We start from the raw sequence: 24,346 nt of genomic DNA, 5'->3' as shown, positions 1-24,346 counted from the left end.
TATGCTCCCGAGTAAAAAGCTGCCTGTAAATGAATATCTTTAATCTGTGACACCATGCTGCTTTTCTTTTAGCCCAAACGACGAGCAAGCCAATTTCCCATTTTCCGTTCACTGGCGTCTTTTTGCCTCTGTTTTTGTAGCGTGTTCCTCAGGAGGACGGCCATGGAGGATTCGTTTGTGAAACTGCGAGGAGGAGCCGTAAAATTGTCCGTTTCGCACGACAGCGTTTTCCCCGGAGAAGTTCCTCACACTCGACCTCTCTCGTCGCTGGCCAGCCTAGCTACCCTCGAGGTTAGTACCTTCTTTATTTACGAGCTACTGAATTCGAAAAAGAACGACGATCAGAGGAGCATAAGGCAAACGTTAAAAAAGATCGTTGAACAGTTCAACGCACGCGTTTCGAATACTACGAGAGTCTTGGAAGCCAAGTTGATCGACTCTCAATTTCATTTCTCGAATAGTGAAAACTAGTGAAAACCTGAGGTGAAATTCCGCGTAGGTACAGATAATAATCAAGTACGCCGATCGTATTTAAAACGGGCGATATCAGAGGAAAAAATCTGTACTAGTCTCGTTGAGACGTAACACGTTCACCGTTTGAAAACAATCGCATTGGACTTGATTCACGGTGATTGTTGTAATTCCTCTGACTTGAGCGGAGAATGATAAACAGAGACGCGGAGGAGGCGTTATTCTCGTTATCCAATGAGCATAATGCCAAGGCAGGCATTCTAGGCACGCGTGAATCGAGTTAAGGCGGTTACACATGTCCAGGATCGACTCGTGACTCGTCTTCCAATTTCCTCGCCGCGTGCTCTCACGCTGTGACTAACGTTTCGTATCCTTAACCCCTTAACGTACAATTCTTTTTAACTTGGCCGATCAAAGATGCACAGTTTTCTTATTTTCGTCTCAGCGGGATTGCTTCTCCACTGCGTAATAACATTGTATCTTTTGTAATTCCAAAATCATTTGTATATCGTACGTTTTGGTACAGCAAGATGCAAAGCAAGAGGGAGCGAAGGGAAACAAACCTTTTTACAAAAGAGAATTGTTTATTAATAGAAAAAATTGACTGTGCCCTGCTTCGATTTCCTGCGATGCTGCGCTTTAACGCTGATTAACTTTTTCGTTCGATGCTCGCTAAACGAGGACAAATCCGTTCAATGATTTCTCACACGGATTTCGACGCGTTCGACCGTGAACTTCGGCGTCTAAATCGAGCACCGAAATACGAAAACGGCGCGTTGAATTATTTATGAAGAAATCGTGACACGACGAGTGCAATGTGCCGCGGAAAAGCGAAAATCCTTGGTCGAGAATATACAGTGGCTCATGAAAGTATTAGGCTGTTTACCATAAAAGAACTTTCATGTATGTTTATTCTAAACGTTTCGAAATTTGTTCAGCGTTGTAACGAGACACGACCGTCGTAGTTATATTTGTCAAAATTGAAAGCAATCTAAAAATGTATACATATAGCAAATTCATAATACGGATAGATGTGTCCACTGTATTAGGTTGCCCGAAAAGTTTCTTTCACTTTATGAGGAGATAATAGACGCACAGCGTTTTTCGTTTTATATTATTTTGTCGAATTACGTACGATCCATTTTGTTCCGTCGAGATAAACACCGCGACATTTCACAGACTTGGTTTCGCGTTTGTACGAAGATGCACTGTTGTACAAAACAAAAACTGTTTGTTTGCGAAAGAAAGGCACTTTTCGGACGACCTAATATATGTTCGTAAGAAGTTTCTATAGGCGAAGAAACGCTTATGAGCCACACTTTGACGAGCCACTGTACAGAGACGTGGCTGTGTGTGCTTTCCATCGATGTATATTCTTTTTCTTACTTTGCTACGCTTGCCGAGCGTAGGCGTGCTAGATCGCGCGACTCGCCGAACAAATAATTCATTATCGTCGTTGCGGCCCGGTGATCGACCGAGATTCCACGGCCGACGATTTATAACGCGTTGACTTGTGCTTTGTTTGCTAATTGTCGTCGCGTGCTTGCTTGTACGCGACTCACGAGATTCGCTCTTCCGCCCACAGCGAAGAATAGTTTCGAATCAATCGCTGTTCGAGCGTATTTTTTCCTGTTTATTGTTGCAAATGAATATATTCGCGCGATAAAGTCCGTGTCTTAATATGTTCACAATGTGGAGTGAAAACTTGTTTCGCTCTCGTATATCCGGGAAAGTTTCTTCAACTGCATCGTACAATTAGTAATTATCAGTTACGCGTACAATTAACTCTTTGACTGTAATTTTGACGTTGGATAATGTAGCACGATCAGAATATAGAAACAACATTTATAAACAACATGTTTATTTACTTTCGTGGCTTGTTTATCACCGTCACCGGTGTTTATTTGCATTTGAAGGTAAATGTTTGTGTGCACAGTCTCATCATTCATTTACATTTTTCTTTGTTTATTTATCTTTTCCTTCGTATACTGACAAGCATAAATATGACTTATGGCACAGGTGGTATGAGAGACATTAACGCTAGTATCTTCGATTTGTAAATTACGCAACTAACGATGACCGATACGTCTTCAAACAACATTCTAGTCCGTACTTTTAAAAAATTGACACAAGATTCTATCACTTAGAAACAAAGAGGTTCATTTATTACTTATTATTAACATATTACCTATTGTTCGTTATTATTCCTACCCATTCTTTAAAAAGTTATTAAACCTTGCAGTTTAAAAAGTTGTTAAACAGTAAAAAGAACTGAAATAAAGAAATTATATTTGTGCCTCGAAACTATCTATCTATTTACTATCTATTTAAAAAAGTTCTAGTCTCGTATAGTTACTAGATATTTAAAAAAAATTTATAAAAATCACTCGTTTTTATTGTCGTCACACGAGAATCTGCCCTTTAAACCGAATTGTTGCTGGTGTCTTTATGTAAAATTCGCTGTAACTCGAAGACAAAGACGTATTTCGGTGTGCCGAAGCCAGCCGTAAAATATTTCTTGGGAATTAGCTCTTTGACGATCTCTGTACATCTGTGAATTTACAGACCGCGAGTAAAATTTCTATCTCGTTCGAAAGCGAGCAGCGAACGTTTTGCGCTCGGAAGCTCCTCAGGACCGAAGCATAGAAACATCGAACAGATCCTTTCTACTCGCGTTCCACGCGAAGAGAAAAAGCGGCGCCCGCGCTCGCGTTCCGTTCTGATACTCGAGGAAAGTCACGAATATTGTTTTCGCGTTCATGGAAAACTATGTGACACGTGGAAGCAGCACAGCGTGTCGTGACCGTGGCGTTACATTTCTTTCTTTATTTTACAGCGGAGGCAAACGAGAAAGAGCAACGAGATCGAGCACAAGGAGTACAATCAACACGTCGTGCAGAGGCACAGGATATCTCTTCGGGTAATTTTTCTTACATTTTCTGACACGGACATTGAAATCCCACGAATGTTTCCTTTTCGTACGATTGATCACCGCGTAAATTTCTACCGGTAAACGAATTCGAATGCAGATCGAAGGAAAATATGCAGATCGCGCGATAAAAAGGGATGTTTTAATATGAAAAAGGAAAAAACCAAGAATATTAGTTGTTGAAAGAAACATTGTTTTAATATCTCCAATGTTTTAATGTTCCTCAATGTATACTTGAATATCACGATAAGCAATATTCTTTTTAATTATGCAAAAGTTAGACAAACACAAGACCAATTGGCAATATTCTGCTGAATTTTAAAACTGCTTCTTTAAAGAAAAAGAAAATGAAAAATGTGACTCGTCGTGTTCTTCCCCTGCTGTTTTCAGTTATAAAAGAAAGTGAAAAAAGGAAAGTATCGTTCCAATACTTAATCGTGAAAATAAATTTCAGTGAAACACGTAACAAAGCTGAACGAAAGAAAGAAAGGAAGATGAAAGTAGGAGTATCTTTTACCCTAACGTTTGATCGTCGATAAATAAGTAAATGTTCGTTGCTGAAACGAAGAACGGGATGAGACGAAAAGAAACGAAAGAAAGAGAAGATTCCGTAAAAGCGTTAGTTAATGCGGAAATGGTCGTTTCGCGAAAGAGGTTCCTTTTTTTCTCAACGTTTTAATAGAGACGTCAGCGTTGAAATCTAGGCCATGGGGTTTGCAGAAACGATAATTACAGGTAGCATAGTGGATAATTACCGAGTGTGCATGCGGTTCCTTTGCAGGTGCTCGAGCAAATAAAGACGGTCATAGAGAACCGGAACCAGCTAGCCTCGGCGACCTCCTCGGAAACCACTAGCACCATACACGTGAGTATCGAGACGTCATATTAAATCTGGTAAAGGAAAGAAAAAAGAACAAAGAGAGAGACCAAAATAAAAAAAAAGAAAAGAAGATAATAAAAAAGAGGGTCGTAGGAGAGGAAAGGGTTGGGACTTTTACTCGTTCATCGACCTCGTGCGCGGCAGACACCAATTTTTCCGCGAGCTTTTATCTCGATATGAAAGTAAGACCGGAAAGAAAGTCGTTGCGGTAAAAGATGAGAACGGGGGCAACAAAAATTAATTAAGACCCTGAGCGATCCTTCGTACAACGAGATTTTATATATTTTCCAAATCCACCACAGCTTTTTCTCTACCGTTTGTGAATCTGCTTTTTTCAATTATATTTTACTCTCGCGGATCTCTACCTACGTTGAAACAATACATAATTGTTTGCAACAATAGCGTGACGCGATAAACGATATCCAATCGCAAAGTAGATAGTTGTAAGAAAGAATTCGCCTATACAACGAAGGATTAGATTCCACGCGTACTGTTCCTTACCATTTGTCGTATCTCGTGTCACACTTGGTTTTTGCGTTTCAGGCTGTCGGTGAACGTTATCAGCAGGAAACCGCCGAGGTAAGATAGCAACGATGAACACTTTTCGTTCCGAGTATCGGTGTGATCGCGTAGCACTTTAGCGGTTCGGTGATTAGTCGCGTACGCGATGTGCGCTTGTCAACTTGTGAACGAGCTTCCTGTACTGCGTAGCGTTCGCGCAGATCGTTATTTATTCGGCGGATCGCTTTTGCGATTTCTGTCGAACAGGAAACGCTCGATTTCGCGATCCGTGTCAAATAAGAAACGATCGAATTCGTGTGTCTCTTGAGATCCGTGGAAAGTATGAAAGTTTACCGGTGAAGTAACTCGCGTATGGAAAACTGCCGATATAACATGGCCGACGTGCGTCGCAGACCGCTGAGGAAATTCCTGAACAAAATACAGTTGTTGAATTCGGTCGTCTCGAATTTTCGGAAACAGATAACAGCGGTAAGGAGGAAGTGCTCGGTGAAGAACTTTCTCTGCTGAGAGTTTCAGAGATACGAGACCGGTGACATTCGACACTCGTCATTATATACTTTCATTCGTTACGTCATTTTGATGTGTAGCCACGACACCGGAATGTTTAGATAACATCGACGGAAACGTCGATTCGCTATTTTGCTAAGAAAAAAAGAGATATAAAATAAAATAACGATACGTGTAGTTGAGTGAGCGGTTGATTTATTCGACTTTCGATCACACCGTCAGGACGATACTTGCGTTATTGGTCGTAAATATTAGGACACTCATTCGTTACATCTATCGGGAAATGTTGACAAATTCTTTCTTTCTTTCCTTTTTTCTTTTTTTTTTTTTTTTTAGAATTTTGCATTATAAAACATATATAGAGTATCTCGTTTATATTAAATTCATTGCTATCTTATATCGTATGTCAGGACAAAATCGATCAAGTCGTTGAAAACGAGTAGCATGGAGACACAGGATTTTTTCCCTTAACGTTATCTTTTTCGAGCCTTCAATATACGTTAAAAAAAACACGTTAAAGTACTTGTTTAAAAGCTGTTATAATTTTAATATTGCAAAATTTACCGCGCGAAAGAGAAGGAAAATACCGTGCCTTTTGTTATCATGTGTCCTGATATTTATCGTTGATATTAGCGTAATCGATTGATTCGCTACGATCCTCTGTACTATATTTCCTGGGTTTGGCTATGACGTTAATTTCCGATTCTCTCGATTTCCAGAATCGTTTCATCGGCTTCGAGAAGCAGAATAAGAACGGAGAAGAAAATCAAGCGAAGGTGAGTCTTCTTAATTCTGGGGATATCTCGATCGGTCCGGCCATTCGTCTTGCTGCGCCAACTGCGAAAGGCAGACGGGATATTCCATTAATAGTCGAATCGTAAATCAGTATCAAGCAGTGAATTTCAGCGGGCAACAGGTGGCGAATGGTGACCGATAGAGAACCGTAGATTTTCGTCGATTTTTTTTCACGTAGCTTCGTATTTTTCATCTTTATGGCGCCAACGACTTGGAAAAACGTTTTCACCGATAGCGCGTAACGTTCCAAACGAACGACGAAACGAATCGAGGGCTGGAAATAGAAACGTCGAAAGCAATTTTTCGCGTGCTACCGGCCAGCGTTTTGTTAGGCAGATCTTTAAACAGTGAAATTGTAAAGTAACCGACTGCACGGTTTTCGTTGGCGATGAGTGCGGGAACGTCGCAAACACGGTAGCTCGCGAAGATATTTCGATACTCGTCATAGAAAACTTTCGTTACGTTCGTGTGCGTTCCATTCTTACGCGTAAGTCTTAAAACAGTTATACTTCTTGACATAACTGTGATATTTTTTGTAGATTGTGGACACTTAGCTAACATTAGTCAGCGCGCACATGACGTAGCCATAAAAGGATTCTATGAGTGAGTCAATGGCAATTCGATTATTAAAGGGATCCGTATAAGTATGAAAATCGCCGGAAAAAGCCACGATATTACGCCTTTGTTGAGATTTTTCATTTTCGTGTTACCTTGTGACTGTTAAGGAATATTTTAATATAAAATAGCTAAAAATAAAAGGACCGTGTTTGGTTCAAAGTTTCAAGAACACAGTCGACAAAGTTCTATAAAAGCTGCTGGTATAAGTCACACGATATTTCTAAAATTGCGAAAATGATCGAAAAACGCGTATTTACTTGGAAAATCAATTAATTTGCAGACATCGGAGATTAATTGACAATGTACTACGTTTAAAAATTAATTTCCTATAAAAAATAGAAAAGCGCGACATGTCGCTTCGTTCATCTCCTGTAATAGTTACATCAAATTCAATCCCATCGCTGGTATTCGCTTCTCTCTGTGAACGAAATAAAATCGTTTCTGCGAACGAAACCACAGAGCGCTCGCTGACAGAATGTTTTAAGTGCCTTTTACGGGAGTTCTCGTTGTTCCGCGCGTCTCTCACGTTGGACTTGCTCCGCTTCCCCGCGTGCCATACCGCTATTATTTCCGGCTGTTCCATCGCGAATCTCTGCTCTTATTGTCTGGCTCGCGACACACGACAAACCGTTAAAACAATGCCCGGTACCCGTATATAAATCGAACCCGGCCGCCTCCACAGCGGAAAACGCTTCCAGGAACGTGTGGCGCGTTAAAAGAAGTGGGTTAGGTTTTATCCGATTCAGTCGTTTACTTTTAAGCGCATTTGCTCGCTCGTAGTGGCAGCCTACATATCTGCGAACCATTTAAAGCGTCGCTACGTGTTGCGTCTGACACGGTGAAAAAAGAAAAAGCAAAAAGAGAGCGAGGGAACGAAGAAAAGTTGTCTGAACGTGAATATTCGAAATTGAATATCCGAGAAGCGTTTGAAAGTGATTAGATTCTCGAGGCTAAGTGTCGAATATGGACCACGCGAAGAATTTTCATTTTTACAATTCGTATTACCCTGTGAAACGAAGAGTTGAATTTTAGCAGCGAGATTTGCTCATTACTAACGTGTCGAACGTGTTATTCGAAAAGTTTGCAGCGGTTTTGTCAATCGATATATTCCGTGTAGAATTCGATGGAATTGGAACAGGATTGTTACAAGTTTCTGCCAACCAATGAAACAGGCATGAACAAATTTCGTTTATAATTATTTCAAAAACATTGGAAGCGGTCGTATGTAGATGAAGATTCGTTAACGAAAAGGTTTTATTTTTCAATAAGATAAATCGATGCTTACATCGATAAAGAAGCGATTGCTGGACGTTAAACGTAATGTCTGACTTTCTGCTATCTCTCGGGTGTATCGTAATCTCATTAGCATTTATCGTAGCCTTTATATTTGCTCCAAACTTCTGATATTCTAAATGATATTCGAAGGAATTCATTAACGAAAAATTCCTCGAGTAAAAGTGAAGTATAAATAGAAAAAAGTTCTCGAACGAAATGTTGCGCGTCTTGTTCGGCATAGCATGTATATGGGACACTGTAATTAAAGAATTGAAATTCTTGCATGTGTTCTCTAATTCGATGATCAGAGATCGTACTTGGGAATTACAAATAGTTGTTTAGAGAGAGAGAGAGAGAGAAATAAAAAATATATACGTTCGAGAGTGAGCGCACTATGAATAGGACAGTATATAAAAGCGACGCGATATGGCGTTTACCGTTACTTGGCCCGAACACTCGTTACAGCGAGGATCGAGCCGTCGAATGCTTCGAGTCTCCCCCAGCTAGGTCTCTTTCGGTTCATTGGGAAAACCGACAGAGAACGGTATTACGCCTCTGTCGCGACTGGCAAAGTTGTTTTCATTCGGCCGCGCTCGCGATGACTAACTGCACTCGTTGCAACGCGTTGCCGATTTGCAGTTCTATTCGCGACACGTCACACATGTAAATAGATTTTGTTGTCCGTATGAAATTCCAAGCACGACCTCGTTGTGCTAATCTCTTGCAAATTCAATCTTCGTCATATAGAAGTCGAAGTTATTACATGCAAGTTCAGAATATTATACTATCGTTAGACTGCAGATTTTTATGCATTTATGGGCAAACTCGAAGGTGAAAAAATGTATATAATATGCGAAAGTATATAAAACATCTTAAATATAACAGCCTTTACAATGTTTTATAGATAAAACGATATTTTATTCGGGTTTCAATTCTTTTATTATAAATAATAAAAATATGAATTTGCATAAATATCTGCGGTCTAACGATTATCGTATCACGGGGCTTTGCAAGTTACTTGTTTTAAAAATTATCAGCGAATTGACGATGTTATAGAATTCTTTATTTCTGATGGCTTTCGTCAGGCTTTTAGCGCACCTGCAGGTTACGTTATTTTCGTAAAGAATCGCGTAAATCACCGTATATTTTTCTTATTATATACTGAAACAAGCTTTTGTCATTCGCTTTTAAATTTTCTCAAGCGTTTGAAATTCAAATTTGGTACTCACCGTCGAATGAGTACGTTCGATATAATGTTTGAATGACATCTGGACTGTATTTACTTAGTTAGACGATGCGGCGCTAAGTAGATACGGTCGGTAATACACAGGAAAGTAGAGTTGCCTGTTGCTAGTTACCCAGCGAGTAGTAAGTTTGTACGTCGGTAATACAAACGTGCAGCAGGTAGTACAGTTTACTGTTGAGGTATTTACAAGTAGTACCTGTAGTAACGCGATACCATTGGAAATGTTTGATAATATTTAGTAACATTCTGTATCGTCGTAACACGCAATTATTTGTCACAGCTATGATCGTAACTTTCTTTTATTTATAAATAGAATTTCATTGCTCAAAACGAGTCACTGTACGTATTTTGTCGAGAGATAGAAAGAACGAGCGCTTAAAATTGCTTGACCGCTTTGCGAGGTGGAACTTTCTTTGTCCGTTACGTAAAAAGGCTCGTACTTTGGCTTCAATCGAACGAGAGAACGCTTGTGAAACTAGAAAATATCTCGGTTTTAGCTTTTTGTTGCCACTTGGGTAACTCGACCGCGTTATTTAGTTGGTATTATGATTTGATTCAGTATCCAACCATTGATGTTCTGTCCCTATTAAGGATATACCTAACGTTGGTCATATCGCTCCCCTATGAACCCTATGAACTTTCTTGTCTTTTTCTTAACCAGAGAATATGTGTTAACTACCAGATCGCAAGGGACATAACAATTTCTTATTTAGAAATTCTCTATATTTTTACATGTTGGTCCTTCCTGTTAAATTTGCATATTTACATTTGCAAGGACTAAGATCGAATATAACTGAAATTTATTCGTCTTTATAAATTCATTGATCTTTTAGTTCCACGATTATACAAATTTCCGATCGAGGGATAATTCCGTCAAGACATTCGCTGCTATCGACGCATACGTTGCGTCAATACAATTATCTAACAATTACAAGTGCAGCTGACGTAACTATACATTTTTATTTGGATGCCTTTCGTCAAAATGGCTTATATAGGAAATTGTAAAACAGCGATTGACGTATTACAACGGCTATTTGATCTGTAAACCGGTATCTTCGAGAAAATAAATACGATGTATTTTCCAAATTTAATTTTCTCGGAAATAGAACGGTATAAAAAATGTTATCCTACATTTTCCTCGTACAATAACGTCTATTGTTCGTTCCTCTGTCGTTGAAAATCACTCACGTTTGTGCATGCTTGACAAATTTTCAAATTCGATTTTCCCCAAAAACGAAGCGTTAAACGAAGAAATATTATTCCATCTTACGATTACCGGAACGCTCTCTAATATTTGTGATATTTTTGGGTCGGTCCATCGGAATAACCGACGAAAGATTTATGAAACGCTCTTTTTCCGTATCAGCGCACGGCTTTTGACATTTGCTCGTGAGCTTGGCAGAAGGTTCGTAAGTCAGTTTGGTATTTGCGTGGCATTTATTGCACTGCGTTGCTTTCGTCACGGAATGCCAGCAAGGCCGGCGAATCCTTACAAATCCTCGCGGTGAACTGCGGTACCGTTAGCTCGGTGAATAAAATCTCCGCCTCTGTTTATTCGATAAATTGGTACGACTGCTCGCGTACCGGCCCCGATCTCGAAACGAGAGGTCGTCGTCGAAAGCACGTGCCACTGCTCTTCCCCCGAATTTCTACTTTCCGCGATAGTTTCCCTCGAAAATTGTATTATCGTCGAAACGTTACGAAGGCATCGCACGACTCGTCGTTGCGACAGGATATTCCGAAATTCTTGCTGGTTTCACCGACGCATCAGGATTACGGAATCGTAGACGATCGTAACCTTAAACTATAAGTAACTATACTTCGTTGAGCTGAAATATCAATCGAGGTGGTACACGAGCATAGGAAGTACTCTTTCTTCCTTCGTTCATTGTCGCGCGATATTATTCACCGCGTTTCGTAATCGTAGAATTGACTCTGTGATTCGAAGGTCTTTTTCTTGCTATTTTTAAATTCGATATATCGTCCAGTCAATGTTCGTATCAAATCCATTTACGCGTTTGATTTTGAGATTAAATTTCTTAATAATTTCGTCGTCCCTTTCGATTTATAGAAAACGTGGATGACATTAGCAGACTAACACGAATTCCGTTAAACCAGCAACGTAACAACTAAACTAATGTTATTCGTTTCTTCCACCTTATATAATCGAATTCGTCGGTATGCTTTTCAACTATCTGATATTAACACACTTGGTTTTAACCGGCAAGTGGCATAATCACAGAGAACAGCGACTGGTCTACTCGTATATTTTAAACCCAAGAAGAACAGCATTCCGTCTGAAAAGAACTTCTTTCTGTCTGTACGAGGTACGTTCGTTCGCGCGAGTTTCCCTGTCCAACGTCGGAAAAGGAATTTAGAAAAATGGGGGGAAAAAGAGAAAAGAAACGGTACAACGTGCTCCGAACCACGGGTTTCCAGGTATTACGTCGCGCGACGGTTCACCGATCGATTATGAAAGGACCAAGGCGACGAGAAAGGAACGGTTACGATAGGTCAGTGACGACGAAGGGGAAGCAACGAGACACGAAGAAAGAAAATGCGACGGCGACATCCTGATCGAGCGTGAACGCGCTCACAGGAGCCGCTGTTTGCTTTCTAAACGCTGGCCTAGCGAAAAAACACCGAAGATTCTGCTACGTTTTCGCGGTGTCGAAACGTTTTGTCAGGGCGAAGTGAATGTCTAGGTAAGAGGACAGCGACGAGAGCGCGTGACAGAAGTGGAGGGAACGCGATGGGAGCTTTCGTGCCATGGTGCTCGAACGAACAGCTGGCAAGCAGCAAGATTGGTAGCACCGTTACCGCGCTTGCTTGTCCGATTCCTCGTAGATCAGTCTCCTCGATCGTGCATCGTCCCTCTTTTTCTCTTGTCGGGGGTCATTAGTCTTCAGTGACGTATCCGAATAGGATTTGCCTCGCGTTCCACGCTATCCTAGCAAAAGCTCCATACTGTTCGTCCTTTCCACGTTCTACAAATTTCTATTACGCTTGATTACCATGTACTTGACGTTCGAACGAGTCATCGTGCTCCTCGAAAATCTTTCAAATCCTGTACACACGTAGGCGTTGTATAAAACATTTTGTAATGTCATTGGCACCGTGATCGGACACGATCGTCGCGATTATATCGGTAAAGTTTAACACGAATCTAAAAATGTACGTACTTGCTGGTCTTACATCGAACGTGATAATTAATCTAAATTATCAAGAGAACGCTTAGTCGGTCACAATGTCGTGCTTACGCCGGATTAAGATCTTAAGAAGCGTGTACGTACGTACGTAAAAGTCGAAACTATTTGCAAGGGTTACGGTAACATGGTAAATTCTACTAATTATATACGCAAGTGGAAAACTATTTCGCGTATCGCTCGTAATAAATACAATACAATTTTCCACGATAAACGCGCAAACACCTTAGCGGTTGATACGACGTTAAACGACAATAACGACAACTTTCGTTCGCCAGCGTATTTTTCCTAAACCTGTACGCCGTCGTATCCCAGAGATTCGGTCGTCGGCCCGAGCTCCGTTACCGACCAGGTTTACCTGTTTTAACAGAATTATGAAAGCCCGAATGATTGCCGGTTTCCCGGATTCCGCTTGCGATTGTTTCGAATGGTAGTTGTGGCGCTCGACCGTGCGATTACGTCCCTGTCACCTGTGCTACCTCCACGACCGGCATTGCCACTTCTACCCGCGCCGAAAGTCAGCGAGCCGAAGAGGAAGAGTCGCCGCGAGCGGCCAGTACGACGACGCGTTTTCCGCGCGCGACACGCGTGTGTTTTACTCTCTTTCCCTCTCTCTGTCGTCTTTGTACGCCTTTTATATTTCCGCTTCGTTCTCTGCTGGCTTCGCGCGAAGGGCTTCGCTCGGTGGTTCCTCGCCGCCTACTTTACGATCGATCGCACCGGACACGAAGGTCGAGGCGGTTCAGTTCGAAGGCAGCGTATCCGTCGGACTGCACGCGGTTACTCGCCGTAGTAAACACTCGTGCGGATCGTTCCATGGTGTTCACACATTGGATTGAATCACGTTGTCCCGATCGGCAAGTCATTTTCGGTGGTGAAGAACGGTAATCCGTGTTGGTGGAAATCTCGCGATAAGTATCCGTCTCTCCGTGAAACATCGCGCGTATGGCGATCGAGTAACTTTAATTCCTTTGATTACTTCGAGTGCATTTTTATGGTGTACTTTTTATTTCCGGAATTTTTTTTTTCCTTGCTGAGAATGATCGTAGCGACATCCCTTTTATCGTAAATGCTGCATTCATTTTTTTAATTCGATCACGAGGCCTTTTGACGCTCGAATAGCTTCGATGATCGAACAGCTACTGGACGTATTTTTACGGTGTGCTCTCATTTTCTTACATTCGATTAGTGGAAGCGATCGTGACGTTCTTTAATTGAATATCCTATTGGATCGTTCGACAAGTTGGCAGTGCTCTTGACTGTGTCCCTATATTCTTTTGTGTATTTCTTGAGTTTGATAGATGACTGTTTCTCACAAAGTTCTGCCAGATAACGGGACACCGAATTGGAACAAGTATCGATTCTAAGTGGCGCGTTAAACGTTGCAATTACAAAGACGAAATTGATTAACGGAAAGGATAGTGTTTTAAAGCCGGTGTATCGGCGAAAGATAATAGAGAAATACGTATTGTATCAGAGCTGAAATTTTCGTTACGAACTTTCAGAATAACCTGATAGTTCTCTTATCTGATTAGGAGGACTTTGTACGAGAGTGCTTCTAAGTATTTGTAAGGACGACACGCGAAGCTTCAAAATACAGATTTTCTAAATTTCAGCCACTCGTTGCAATTGCTTTTTTCGCGATAAACCGGTATCTTATTGATAACGTGTTCGATGAATTTTGATACATGTACCATTTAAAGCCATTTCCCTGTGATAAACAGCTTAGATACTTATCGCGATTAGATCGATCCATTATCGGCTCTTTTATCCACCAATGTGTACGAAATAATATTAATTGGAAAATCTATCGAGCGCATAATCCAGGGATGATAAGAATAGGAAACTACAATAGCAGAGATTCCATTAAGTGGGCAAACTTTCCTGTGAATGGGTTACGCGGTTATTATACAACAACTTACCTTAAAATTCGTGATTTTCAAAATGTGATAGTATAAAAATACCGATTTAAAACTATCGATTTATATGACAAAACAGTAGAAAGATAATCTTAAAGATCCATCCCATTTTTTCTATATCTTCTTTATTCGAGATGGGATTTATGGTCGAATCGATCGTTTAAATAATTCTGTGCTCTTTGTCGAATGCTTTCGAAATTGTCTTTCGATTAAATGTCTTGTATCTTCTATATATGTAGCTCAAACTTTACGTATCGCGTGTAATATAAAACGTTTCGTGTAACATGTATAAAATATGCAAAATAAGTTTTCACGAGTGTTCGAAAACTTTCGTCTGTGTATATTTTAATGGTAACGAGCGCGCTAATTCCAAAATCGCTTTCCTAAATCTGACACCCGTGAATCGAACGGTACACGCGTTCCAATCCGTTTGAACGGTCGTTTAGAAAGCGGAATAGTTAGTTCGACGTCAAAATAGAGACAATTCGCGATTGTATTGCCGCGAAACGCAACGGCGTTCGAGGATCGTTGCATCCTGCGGTACAGGAGCAGCGGGTGCAACGCGTTTGGCAATCAGACCGCATCGATCGGTCAATTCCAAGGCAGATAAACGACTCTCGGTGTCGGTACGAGCCGACGATGGAAATTAGCATGCTTCCTCCATTCCTCGTACTTCCTTTTCCTTCGCTTCAGTAAACGTACGCACTCGATGGAACGGCCGCCGCTCCGTCTCTTCCTCCTCTTTTTTTCTTTTTTTAATTTTGTAACAGTTGTTCGGCGAATCTTTTTTTCCAACCAACGTTTCATATCTTTCCATCTTCTTCAAAGTGGCGAGAGAATGGTGAAAAAGAATAACAGTTGGAAAAGTTGGATAAAACAAAACGATTTTCAGACGTTCGTGGCTTCTTGGTCGATTATCCTCGAAATTATCTTCTTTTTCCGCGTCGATGAAGCAACAAGATTGGTTGAGCCTCGAATTAACAATGGAGAAACTTTCTGAAAAATGATGAATTAAATTATATCGGAAATTTCAATTTTATTTACGTTTTATTGACAATTAAAATGCCACTTAGAAATGGCACTGTTTGGATATTTATAAAATAAGTATGAAAATCATAGTAACGTTATTCTTTGATTTCAATTGTTTTGGCTAGAGAGTACACTCTGTGTCTATGAATTCGAAGAGAAAAACGATCATGGCAGATTAAAAAGCGAAATTGAAATTTTAGTTTCGCGTGATAAAGCTTCGAGGAAGCTATTACAGTGTAATAGAACACGTTGAGTGCTGCGCTGTTTTCGTGCAACCTTTAGCTCGAGTCACGTGCACCGTCAATAGTACGGTAATTAAAGCGTCAATAGATCGAACAGAAAGTGCAACGTGGCCCATATATCAAACCCTCGAAGGCTAAAACGATCGCTTGCGTACCTACGAAATTAAAAATTTAACAATTTTATTCGATATTCGTCAAAAGATGCGGAAATTTAACAAACCATATTATACGTTATATTAAACCCACATTGATATTCAAATCGACTAGGTCATATATGTACATATATATTGGAGAAAGCTTGTTTTTTGATTTCGCACATCACGCGAGGAAGAAATTTCCATAAGTAACGATAACGGCATCTTTGTCAAAACAAATTTCGTCGTTTCTTCGACCAACGGTCAACAAGTTTGTTTTTCAAATACTCAAAATGTAACTTGTTATTGTTAAACTAATTCTCTTTACTACTGCGATTCGTCTTTTCGTTGTTTCCTTCGAATAGTTCGTTCGTTTAACGGACAGGTTGGCGATGGTTACGCTGCTACTAAAAAAGATCGACGAAACGATCGTTTTAGCCGTGTCGTTGACTTCACGGCGTGTTTACCGGGTTTCGTGGACTCCGTGTGCCTCGTTCAGCCGCGATTTAAATATTTATAAGGCCGCGGAATACGGATTCGTCGTACGGACCACGTTCGTACGGGACGTGGTTCATCGTTGGCGCGATTTTCTCTCGCGAAACCTTTGGAATCGCAAGAACCGTAAGAGGACCGTTGCTCAATCTACTGACATTATCCGTTTCGACGAAAAGAGAACTCGTGGAGATTCGATGCTATCGATCATCGTCCATAGATTTGAAATATTTCGTGAAAGCTCGCTCTAATCCTTTCGGACGATTCGCTCGTTAGCATCGATAAATTGAATAGGTGAAAGTATAGGGTGTCAAAACGCAGAAAAGAGTATCACTCTTAATGAGCCATGGATCGGAGAAAGAAATCACGAACAAATCGACGATCTCGTCTTTTTCTTCTCTATTTTCTTCTCTTTTTTATGCCACATTCGAGATTGTCATCGTACGGAATTATAGAAAGCTATTATTTATTAGGTCTTTACGAAAGCGGTACGATTGTTCGCGCGATAGACGAAAATAAAAAATTACCTTATTACCTGCACGATAATTCATCAACGATAGTAATTAGACTGCAGATTTTCATGCGTTTGTAGAAAATTTGCAGATACAAAATGCACACAATGCGCATAATATAACGCAAAGATATATAAAACAGCCAAAGAGTAATACTCTTTGAAATATCTAATAACTAAGACAAGTTTCTATCCAAGTACCGTTTCTTTAATTGTATTCATAGGAACATGAATTTGCATAAATGTCCGCGGTCTATCAATAATATTAGCAAACCGGTAAATTGAAGATTCTAAATTATAGACCTGTCTTTTACAACATCCTAATTTGTTTTGTAGGGGAGTCAGTCCTATTAGTAATTGATCGGCGATGTATTTCCCCTCTTTTTCTATTAAATTTCCAATTGTGTACGATTTCGAAATTCTATTTACAAGATGACTCGGTACAATTCGATCCGAAATGAATAAATACCTTGTAATTTCGACGTACATTTTCAGATTGCTCTCGAATCTTACCCGCTAGATAGAATCGTGATAGTTTTGCTTCATTACGCTGCTAATGAAATTTCAAAATGTTTCGTCTAATACACGCGATGTATTCGTAAAAATCTTTCATGATAGGTGTAAATATTCTAGATAGTCACAGTGTATGTATCCTTCTTTTCGCACGGTCTATAATCGTAGCAAAACTTGGGACAGCGACAGAAGCTGTCGGGAAACTTTTTCTAGCATCGTCGAAAGCGACTTTTGTATTCGTTTCACTAGGCGAAGTCGTTGGTGCGAGTCTGAAAAACGAGACAACCGCTGCTCAGGCCAGAGGTTGAAACATAAGACTAGTTATAAGATTTTTCATCCGGCGGAGCAACGACGTATCTCACGTTACTCCGTCGTTGTATCTTCGCGATCGATTCCTCTTTTTAGCTTTTCGTTTCGATTCACTTTCCCGTAACACAGACGAACGCATCGTTGAACTATACGCATCGCGCGAAAAAGAAGTTTCAAGATACACGGTAACTTCTTTGTCAGGTGATTCCGCGAGCGATACAGTTGTATTTCGTATGTTGAATCAAAATGAAAAGTTATCTATCGACAGTGATATATTTTTCACCATTTTTTTAAATAATTCTTTCAGAGTATCTGGAAAAGAATTTCAAAATAGACGATAAATTATTCTCGAAATAAATTTCGTTATCTCCGTCCGATCGACAAAGTCTGACGGTATCTATATATTTCTTATTGTAAGAAATTCTTTCTGTTTTTATAGATATAAAATGGGTTTACGATAAACAGAAAATGTCCATATGTCACGCTATCAATGTACACAGGATTACACGCAAAATCGATCGTTAGCTTTGATATTTAAAATTAAGATTCTCCTCCGATAGGTGTTTGATAGGTGAAACGGTCGAGCATATTCGCCTAATGGATGTCCTCGATATGTTCGTTCAATCGACCGTAAGAGTCGCTTTCTTTTGGGAGACACGTGGACGACCATTTAGCATGAAGAAAGTCTGATAATTCGTCTTGTAATTAAAAGTAGGGTAATCCGAGGTAAAACGGTGTTAAGGGGAAACAGCTACAAATTCTTTCTTTTCACATTTTGTACCTGCTTACTATTTTTCGATCTAAAAGTACGTAAACGAAATACTTTTGAAGTACGTAGCAATTCTGCAATTTTGATTTTACCGGAAGCCTATCAGTTTCTCATCTTGTGGCAATTAAAACGACGAACATGAATCGGAAAAATATATATCGCTTGGCCATTGCTCCTCAACGAATAATATTTAGTAAACGTTATCATCTGTCGAACCTTATCTCGTCTTGTAATTTTTATTTTTATCACAATTTTTATCACAAAATTCGTACAATACACAATGAAATTCCGCGAAGACCTTCTCCTTTTTATCAACGCCGTTTTCGACATTTCTAATTTCGTATTCGCGATATAATAACATATAATAATATAGTAAAATACTACAATAGTCGCTTTTGCTTAAATATGTTTATAATTCACTGCAAATGTTCGTCAACTCGTCCCGAACAAAGTTTCAACGAAAAAGTTGCTATTCCCTGATGCCTAAAAAATATTAAGATCTATACGATCGACAAGTCCAGCATCGATTACGAACGTTCGATCAACAGATTACGAGTTGATGGATCGTTGATTTTGGCGCCTGGGCGCTACCACAGTTTCGCAGGATGCAAAGAGGGAGCGATATTTCAGGGGCGCGTTGAGGAGGGAAAACGTAGCAAGAAGGGAAGGGGAAAAGGTGGAAAACAGGGTGTACGGCGGCAACGTTTGATCGTTGAAACAGAGGGTCGGCACGCAATTAACCGGTCGGTATGACGAAATGGCTCGGCTCGGCCCCGTGAGAACTAGGCGAGTCTTAAATCGTATTCCGCGTGCGTGTCACTACGCCAGGGCGAGTTCTCTTTCGCTCGGAACGAGTTCTTGAGGACGCGCTCACGGCGTGACCGAGGTCGCAAGAAGAAAGAGAAGAAAACCACGGCGCGCTCGCGGTAATCGCTCGTGCTCGCGGATAAGTGGCCGTTGCTCGTGAATTCGACCCGGTTGTCCTCGCGTTTCTTTTCCTCGTCTTCGCGATATCCCGTGAAACGACGTTTAGAATCGTTTCGGCTCGCGATTCTTTGTTTCCTTCGCGCCTTTTCTTCACGCTCGTTTCTCAATCCGTCCAATTACAGAGGAAAGAAAAGTGTCTGTTAAACAGCCAATTTGTCGCCGATTCGTGCCAGGTTCTACAGATTACCACGTTTTATCTTTTGGAAAGTTTAGGTCGAGTTTCGTTCGAAGAGATAAACATCGTTGTACGGAAACGATCCTCTTGTAACACGGAGATCGATATCGCGAGCGAGGTATCGACGGAAAGCAAAAATGTCATTAGTTTCTCAAAAAGCGACGTAAGAGCGTGATACGCGTATACGTGTGAAATTTAACATTTCGTTTCGAAAGGATCATACGAATAAAATTAAACATATTTAATGATGTTAGGAACTCGAAGAAAGGTGATTGCCACGTAAAAAGTATCCTAAATTTGCTGTTCTTCGTACGAAGAAAGTTTTTATCGCGTGGTACTTGATCATCGGTAAATTACGTAACGGAATCACGCTTAAAACCCCTGAATTATCGGAAGATAATTTCACCTAACTTAAAGTCTGCTACGTAATGATTCCTACAATTTTCAAATTATTATCCAAGGGCGTTGATCGAAAAACCAACGCGACTGACATCGAACAAATTGCAAAGACTGTACATGCGAAGCAACGGAAACTTGCTTGGAATTTTATTTTCCAAGCGTTCGAGTAATAAAAAATATCAAAAAGTTACGCGCGCTAACGTAGGAAGAATGCGAGATCGGTACAAAGCGTGCAGTTATCTGTTATCGGTTTTCAGCGAACCGACACGATAAGTGCAGTATCGTAGAACGAACGCGAGAGGTTCCGCAGTGAAATCATCGAACGTCCACGCTCCTGATTCGTCGCGGTATGATGCATTTTCACGCGAGCAGTGGATCATTTTCGTGCTCCTTCCTCGACTGGTCTACTCTCTTTCCGCGTATTTTTTTTCTCTCTCTCTCCCTCGCCTCGCCCCTCTCTGCATCGCGCGACAATGGCACGGAAACGCGAGCACGTCGCTCGTAGCGTGGCGTGCCAGATTTCCAACATCCTGCCAACCTGCTTCGACATTCCCGATCGAACGGTCGGCCTTTGAATTTCAAAGTTTGAACGTACAACGCGATTCTAATCTCGTATGGGCGTGCGTTTTCACTGTGAAATATGAAGTCGTTGATTTGCAAAGGAAATTCCTGTGAAACGTTGAATCACCCGATAGAAAGCGAAATTGGTCGACGAGGGTTCGTTAATGAGACGTACGGTTGCAGAATCATCGCGCCGATACGATACTAGTTTCAGTGTCGAGAATCTACGGTTTCTTCAGTTTCTTCGATTTGCCTTACTTTCCATTTCCGTGAAAGCCGCGCTCGTTTTCCGCGGCATCGGACGAAGCCGATTACCTTCCAGTTCGAATCTTCGCGGATCAACGAGCGCGTACGGAGAAAAGAAAATTTCGTTAGGTGGAGTTTCTTATTAAAAGACGCACACTGCCGGTTATACGCGTCAAGCTACTTATTTCTTATATTTGAAGGATATCGAGCAGCAACTCGATAAATCACATTTTCTATCTTCTACAGGCAAGCAGTTTTATGATTCAAAACGATGTCGATTGATCGCGCGTGAAAATTGTCTCGTTATTCGATTTTTAAATTAAACGCGTTTATTCGCATACTCTTGCAGACAGCTTTAAAATATCCTCGTTATATCAAAGTATCGCTTGTCTTAAAATAGTTCTCCTGTTTAATCACGAAGTAACGTCAAAATGAAAAAGCCAGCAAAAATATATTTGTCACGATTTTAATTTTAATTTTCATTTATTTTCATTTATCGTAATTTAAAAGTTATTAGTTTCTATCATCTCAAAAAGTACAATTCTCCAGCCTATAATCTCGTCTTCCTGTAAAAGATGATACCTTTCGTGATAAATTGTTTTCGCTGTACATCGAACCTAAACTCGATAAAGATCGATTTGAAATTTCCACTGGCTAAGGAGTCGTGGTGCTTGAAAAAAAGCGAAAGATTTCGGTTAATCGCGAGGTGTTTTTTGCTCGCGTGAGCAAAAGTAACGGTGCGCGCACGAGCGATAAAGCAAATTGAGAATGATGACACAATAAGATACGCGACTGGCCAACTGGCATGGAAGAAGGCAGCTCGTGGACCACTGAGATCGATCCTGGATCGGATCTTGCTAACGACGAGAAGATGTGGAGCGTCGATACATTCGACGACTGATCTAATCTCAAGCTGCTGCAGCCTGTTATCGTACTTTTATCGTTAGTTTCGCGTCAACGTCCAACCAACGCGCAACGCTTACCTCGTGCTAGTAATCTTTGATCGAGAAACGCGAGAAATTTCCCAAGAATAACAAGCAGCAACGTTTCGCGTCTGTGACGGTTAATCTTCATCGGAATATATAGTGGCGGTTCGACCGAATCGTCCAGTGATAATAAATAATTGTGGCTGTCAGTTTGGTCGATAATCTCCGTAGCAACGAATAGTAACGACAACGCTCAGGTAGCTCGATTCATCGCCTTCCTTCCCCTAACTAACTACGAAATCGTAGGCTTTCCCTCGATATTACGTCTTGTCACGTAACGTACATGTAGGGTACGCGACGTTTCTTTGAAAATAAACGAAGACCACAGGTGAAAGACACGATGAGTCATATTTTTCATGTTTTACGGAAGAGCAAGTTTTTACTTTCGATATACATCGTCGATCAATTTCGCGTCAAAACTGTCTTTCCATTCGATTCTGACATTACGGGAGTACGTGCTTTCGTAGTTTCTTCGAATATTTACAAAGTATCGATCTCCCTATCGTGAGAGATGGAAAAATATTGGACAAAGACATTTCGAGGAGCGTAGTTTCATTATTCGATGTAACAACACGCAGAGAAGACATTTAGCGAATTTCTATTATCGAAATTGTTCGGTCTTGCAAACTTATCTTATTCAGCGACTTGTCGGACAAACGAGAAACTACTGTACCTTTCTACAAATATATCGTAGCAGGTGGAAAGCGAATCGGGCGAAAACGTCGGATTTTCTACAACCACAACCGCTCTGTTCGAATACCTGCAACACCTTCGATCGGCCGTTATTGCAAAATCACCGGTGTTTCAGTGCTCGGTCACACCTCTACCACCTGCACGATCTGTCCGCTTACATTCCAACCGGATACGCGCGATGTCGGTGCGCCGCGGCGCCGCCGGGTCCGGCGGAAATTACGGAACGTAATAATTTTCCACGAGAGAAGAGAAAGTGACGTCGGGACACCGTGGCGAAAGAAAACTCGAACGACGTTGCGCAACCGTTTGATAAACGCACCGGTTCGCGACCTGCTCGAACTACCGATTTCCGTTCAAGCTAATAACAATCCGATTTTGCTTACTCGAACGGAAAATCACCGAGAAATTCAGTAAGATCAGAGTTCTATGAAAATGTGTGTCGCGGTTAGTAGGATGATCGGTGAATCAGCTGATAGAACGATCGCCGATAATCGTTTCGCGCGTTACCTTTTTCTCCTCGCTCGATCAATCAACCAGACGTTTTTTGGCGGATACTCGGGCCGTGAATCGAGAAATTACGAATTTTAGACTTTGATTTTACAATTTGGAATTTTACATCGAACAGGATAATCGATTAGCTTGTGATTCGTGCGAGGGATAACTCGTAGCTTCTCGCTTTTAAAACTTCGCTAATAATATTGCCGCTTTACTTGTAAGATATGGTCTTGATATTTTTTGTAAATCCTAGAGGATCGAATTATTTTGCGAAAATCGCTAAAAAGTTCCCGAATCTTGTTGTAGATTTAGACGTACCGTGATTAAATTGCCAAAAGAACGATGTTATAGAAAGCATGGTTCCCTTAAAAACTATTCACAACTCGTACGAAAACGATGGAATGGAAAATTATGAGAACTGTGTTCGGTATTGGTCGCAAGGCGATATACTTTTATAAAGGAAATTTAGATTTGTACAACTGGCTTTTATATATTATTTATGATGTGGTATAAACGGAAACACGGTGCAGTGCATAAGGATGCGTTATAATCTTGCAATTCTTTACGAATCTTCTTCCCGTCTTTCCCAGTCTTTTACGAACACGCAACACATTATCTGCAAGGATTTCCTGTGGTGTCAGTTGGTGGAATAAAATCGGGGATGTGTCGTCCAGTAAGCTTTATCGTAGCTAGGATACGAGGATTCCTAGTATCGCGTAAATTCAATCGATAAAGTAGGTCGTGTTAACACGGATACGGTCGTTAAGGGGCAAATGGACGAATACCAGCGTTTTCACGAATCGACGTGATATTTTGTAAGAAACGAACGATATTAGTTTCATAATAGTTTCATAATAAATTTAACTTAATTACTAGTAGTGTGCGTGTAACTCTGATGTAAAAATTGCTTGCGATTAGTCGGTTAGATAGCGATTCCGCAGTTTTCATTTCGAGGCCCATTCTGCAAGGCTGACCTAACCAAATGACGCAATCTTCGGAAACAACTGTTCTTTCGAGTTTTTATACGTTCTCGCATGGTTATTGGATTAAATTATTTGATCGAAGAGCGGCGAATACGAGCTCGGCAAAATCCAGGCCAAAGATGTGCCCACGTCGGGCGCCCACGATGTTTACCCAACACCTTTCCTCGAATCACGATGAAGAGGCGCGAACGTTGCTGTTGCCGCGAACTCTCTTGCGCGAGATTGCGTATTCGATCTATCCATACGCGGAAAGCACGGCGAAGCAGCAAAATTCAAGCGCGAGTTCCATTTGAACGCGTCGATCGTCGTTTTTAGATATATTGGGTTGGCAACTAAGTGATTGCGGACTTTGACATTAGGTGGTATTGACAAAATCCGCAATCACTTAGTTGCCAATCCAATAGTAGAACCTTCGTCCGTAATTTGATAATAGGAGCAGGTTGATCTTCATATA

General features: G+C 40.8%; 1 protein-coding gene across 11 annotated transcripts in view; it reads left to right on the top strand.

Annotated features, from left to right (window-relative positions):
• LOC132908064 (uncharacterized) overlaps positions 1–24,346 on the top strand; it is a 92,658-nt gene that overhangs the window by 59,162 nt on the left and 9,150 nt on the right. For 8 of the 11 annotated variants that reach the window (XM_060961667.1, XM_060961663.1, XM_060961666.1 and 5 more), the window contains 5 exons: positions 141–291; positions 3,308–3,391; positions 4,182–4,265; positions 4,824–4,859; positions 6,029–6,085. In XM_060961667.1, coding sequence (XP_060817650.1) covers positions 141–291; positions 3,308–3,391; positions 4,182–4,265; positions 4,824–4,859; positions 6,029–6,085 — 412 coding nt within the window. Of the gene's footprint in view, positions 1–140; positions 292–3,307; positions 3,392–4,181; positions 4,266–4,823; positions 4,860–4,910; positions 5,271–6,028; positions 6,086–24,346 lie in introns of those variants that run through there. The other 3 variants (XM_060961664.1, XM_060961671.1, XM_060961675.1) reach the window with 2 other exon arrangements.

The sequence above is a fragment of the Bombus pascuorum genome, chromosome 6 (assembly GCF_905332965.1).
Source record: "Bombus pascuorum chromosome 6, iyBomPasc1.1, whole genome shotgun sequence".
Taxonomy (NCBI): Eukaryota; Metazoa; Arthropoda; class Insecta; order Hymenoptera; family Apidae; genus Bombus; species Bombus pascuorum.
This window is presented reverse-complemented; position numbering and strand designations above follow the sequence as displayed.